General features: G+C 35.2%; 1 protein-coding gene across 1 annotated transcript; it reads right to left on the bottom strand.

Annotated features, from left to right (window-relative positions):
- Positions 1 to 914: 914 nt before the first annotated feature.
- LOC126821580 (2-oxoisovalerate dehydrogenase subunit alpha, mitochondrial-like) lies at positions 915 to 2,113 on the bottom strand (the record flags this gene model as incomplete). Its single annotated transcript, XM_050550036.1, is given in 2 exon segments — positions 915 to 1,294; positions 1,297 to 2,113. Coding segments are annotated over 2 exon segments (1,197 nt in total), but the record flags the coding sequence as incomplete, so codon positions are not given.
- Positions 2,114 to 4,234: the final 2,121 nt, after the last annotated feature.

Consider the following 4,234-nt stretch of genomic DNA (forward strand, 5'->3'; position numbering starts at 1 on the left):
CTGGTTTTTCTGAGCTGTCGTGAGTCGTGGCATGCTGCTGACGTTGAAGTGTGAATGATTCAACCAGGTATGGAGTGCATTTTATAGGGCTGGTCCTGGTGAACAGCACGTGCAGCATGAGTTACATGAAAATCATGGAGAACATATTACCATCTCAGAAGTCAGGCTGCGTTTTAGAGAACATTTCCCGGGTTTAAGTCTATGTTTGGGAAGGAGCCTTATTGCTCGGGTAAAGTTTGAGATGTGGTCACAAATATACAATAAAAACATTTGGCAAGTTTTATGCAATGCGTCTATTCAGAGTAACATACCAACCTGACATTTCTTTTGCTGCTCAGTTTAGGTAGTAAGAAACGAAAATCATAATCACAAAGATGACCGCATCATGACCATCAAGGCACAATTAATGAATTAAAATGTCATAAGCCCCATGAATGTGAATTCCATCGTCGCGGTTTAGTTTGTGATGGTGTCTCTTGATGTGTACTGTTTCCGAAAGTTTACGCACTTTTTTGTTATGTATGTTGCAGGCTAAGGTTTTCACACTATCCCATTTTACTTTATGGTTTTGTCTGGTTTAGGCTGATTTTCCATTAGTGTTTACCCGTATTTTAAACCAGTTTTTTTATATTTCACCTTGTCGGCGGATATGCTAAGATGTTTTGCCTATAAATGTTATGGTAACACGTATTTCATGTTTTTTGCCAGTTTGTGTTTTATTGGTGGTTTCGTTGGATGAAGAACTGGTCGAATTACTTGTTTCACTAGCTGTTGTGGGTATTTATTAACGAGACACAGCGATTCTTGGATGTGCTAGAGTTCCTTTCTAGATAGATTGGGTGACAGATGTTGGTTGCATGGTTTATTAATTTTGAAATGATGTCTGCATTTAATAAAAGCTTGAATTATTAAATTTATGTCAGTTTCTCGTGGTGTTCAAGTGGATAATTTTTTTTATACTGTTTAACGTGGGTTTTCATCTCTTCTAGTTGATTCTCTAGATGTTTCGGTAAAACATCGTAAACATCCTCAAACATTTCATCGAGACTAGGTCGCTTTCTGCTTTCGGCGTCAGCAAAAGCTCTCATGACCATTTTATGAGATTCTAACTTCCATTCCTTTTCCATTTTTTCATCCCAGATACCATTATTAATCATGTAATTTTGCAAACGTGTAATGGGATTTTCTTGTTTATCCCAATAGTTTACTTCCTCTACCGATCTGTAGTCTGAATTGTCATGCGCGGCACTATGATGACCAATTCTGTATGTCATAGCTTCAATGAGTATAGGTCATTTTGGGCTACTGCTATTTCGCGAGCTGATTTGACAGCATTGTACACAGCAAATATATCATTTCCATCTAATCGAACTGTCATCATACCATAGCCTACACCACGAGATGCAATACCATCCCCTCTATATTGATCTTCAACAGGTGTAAAAATAGCATAACCATTGTTCCTACAAAAGAATATCACTGGACAGTCTAATACAGAAGCAAAATTAAAAGCTGCATGGGCATCACCTTCGGATGTTGCACCATCTCCAAAATAGCAGATCACACACTGTCCATTCTTCGCTCTCTTTAAAGCATAAGCTGCACCAGCAGCTTGTGGCATCTGTGTACTTATGGTTGAAGATATTGTTACAAAGTTCAACTTCTTTGTTCCATAATGAACAGGCATTTGTCTTCCTTTACCAAGGTCATTAACATTACTATAGCACTGATCCATAAATTGGTCAAGTGTAAACCCTCTCCACATCAGAACTCCAGCTTCTCTGTACTGCCCAAATACCAAATCTCTTGGATCCAGGGCCGCAGCTGAACCAATATGTGTGCCTTCCTCTCCATAATTTGTCATATAAAATGATATTCTTCCCTGCCGTTGAGATTCATACAATACTATATCCATGGTATTCAACAGTGTCATATCTTTGTACATCTTGAGGACCGTTGAACTGTCTAATTTGGGATCTTCACTGTCCTCTAGTATTTTACCATTTCGTCCCAGCGCTCTGTATACAGGAATGCCTTTTATGTTGTCTGGTTCAATAAATTCTAATTTACTGACAAACTCTGATTTTGACCCTGGAAACTCCGGTCTATCGTCAAATTTTGAGGTGCCATTTTCCGAACAAGTGATGGAATTGATTCTGTGGAAGTTGCGCTTACCAATGAACCGAATTCCCGATGAATTGAGGCGAAAAGAAATAGAAATTAATCCTTGAACCTGGCGAACGACAGACATATTCTCACATTGTATAAGACCGTTCTTGATTTTCGTATGAAGCCTGCTCTAACGAATAGTTAATGCAGTGGACCAAGGCCTATGTTACCTTTTAGTAGATGGTGACTGTCGTATTTTCATAAGAGTTCAAATTCCAGATTTTTTTTAGATACTTTCAGAAACCAATGAATTGATTTCTTTGTCGTGTAAAATTAAGAAATTATTTTTTAATTTTAATATTTAATGATATATAAAAGTTACCGATAAAACGCCGAAAATGAAACATAAAGTCAATTTTTTGTTTAAAATGTTGATTTTGTGCATGAAATGTTGACATAAAAATGTAGAAACAAGAATCATTAGTTTAGAATGTTGCGTTCGTGTCTAAAATGTTCAAACTGGAATGTAGAAACAAGAATCATGAATATTGTCCCATTTGCACACTGAAACATATTAACTTTGTATTATACATATCGGGCAATAAATAATTAACCTAGAAATTAAAAAGGCAGAAAAATCTTAAAAAATGATCCGGACAAAATTATTTATTTGAAGGCCAAAAATACAACTTTTGCCAAAATGACATTACTTCCGGTGAGAATGGAAAAGTTAAATGAGTTTGATGAAATCCGAAATGGCATAAGGCATCACAAGGTTAATATTTGATTCAAAATCGAATAATAATGGACACTTTTAATTTATAAAAAAAAAACCTTGAAAAGTGACCAGTAGAAAATGGTCTATTGCTCTTCAACCGTTCGAGTTAGAAACCATTTTATGGTATCTGTATGACTATATTGGTTCATTCTATTTGTTGATTGGAATCAAACAATATTATTAAAATACAGATCTATACTTCGTTTCGTTGATTTATACTTTCGACGGCTACATGAAGATCTGCCCGGGTGTAGTGATAGGTCGCGTCAGGCGTCGTACGAGCGGCTTTTGACCCTATGACGCCAGACATTGATTAATCAATCAGCAGTAACACACCGTTTCATTGGCTTATCCCCCACTTAAATCAAAACACCGGTAGTATAACAACTCTTCCAGATCCTAGTGTACTAAAGACAAGTAAAACGACATTTTGAACTGTAAAAAACGAAACGAAATAGGATCTGTGTTTTAATCAGATTGGGAATCAAGTATCATAATTTTAAGAAAATAACAAATACATGTACAAATAATTTGAATAAGAATTCAGTTATTGCCCAAATGACATCACTTTTGATGACAGTGAAAGTGTTAAAATGGTTTGACCTATTCAAAAGTGGCATTAGGCATCAAATGGTGAAAGAAAATTGAAAATCGAATAATAATTGATTCTTTTACGGGCAAAATAACGTGTAATGTGACTTATTTAAAATTGCCTATTTCTCGGCAACTGCTGATATTTTGACATACATTCTCTTTGAATAAGTTATTGCTACGAGTTTATGAAAGTTATGAAGAAATATTTTAAAATATGATGACACTGGCTTGGTTGTAAATAGCTTAGTTTTACACATTTTTTCACCTTTTAATCGAAATGACCCGAAAACGAAATAGAAATTTAAAAAACCCAATCAGATGTTTTGTGCGCCTTTACTTTACAGGGCACACCCTTTCAGTTTTACCAGATTAGAAAAAAATAATATTTGCTTTCAAAAGGTGGTACCTAACTGTCAAAATTGTGTTTTGGGTAAAAATACGTCACTTCCGGTGGTGATCGGAAATGTTATCGGTAGCAAAAAAAAATATAACATTTGCGACCAAGGGGCATATGAACTTTGTTTTATACAAATCGAACAATAATTAATAATTATTAATCTAGGACCGCAAAACTAAATTCGCCAATGGCACTAACACAAATTACTTACTGAGACAAAAATCGTTCACATTTTTTCTCCAATATTATATATTGTCATTGGCGTACTTATTCAAATATGTATAATTTTTTTTTACACTTGTGACGGCGTTAAGTAGTTTTTTTTACACTTGTGACAGCGTTTAGGAGCATAATAG

The sequence above is a fragment of the Patella vulgata genome, chromosome 5, assembly GCF_932274485.2.
Source record: "Patella vulgata chromosome 5, xgPatVulg1.2, whole genome shotgun sequence".
Lineage (NCBI taxonomy): Eukaryota > Metazoa > Mollusca > Gastropoda > Patellidae > Patella > Patella vulgata.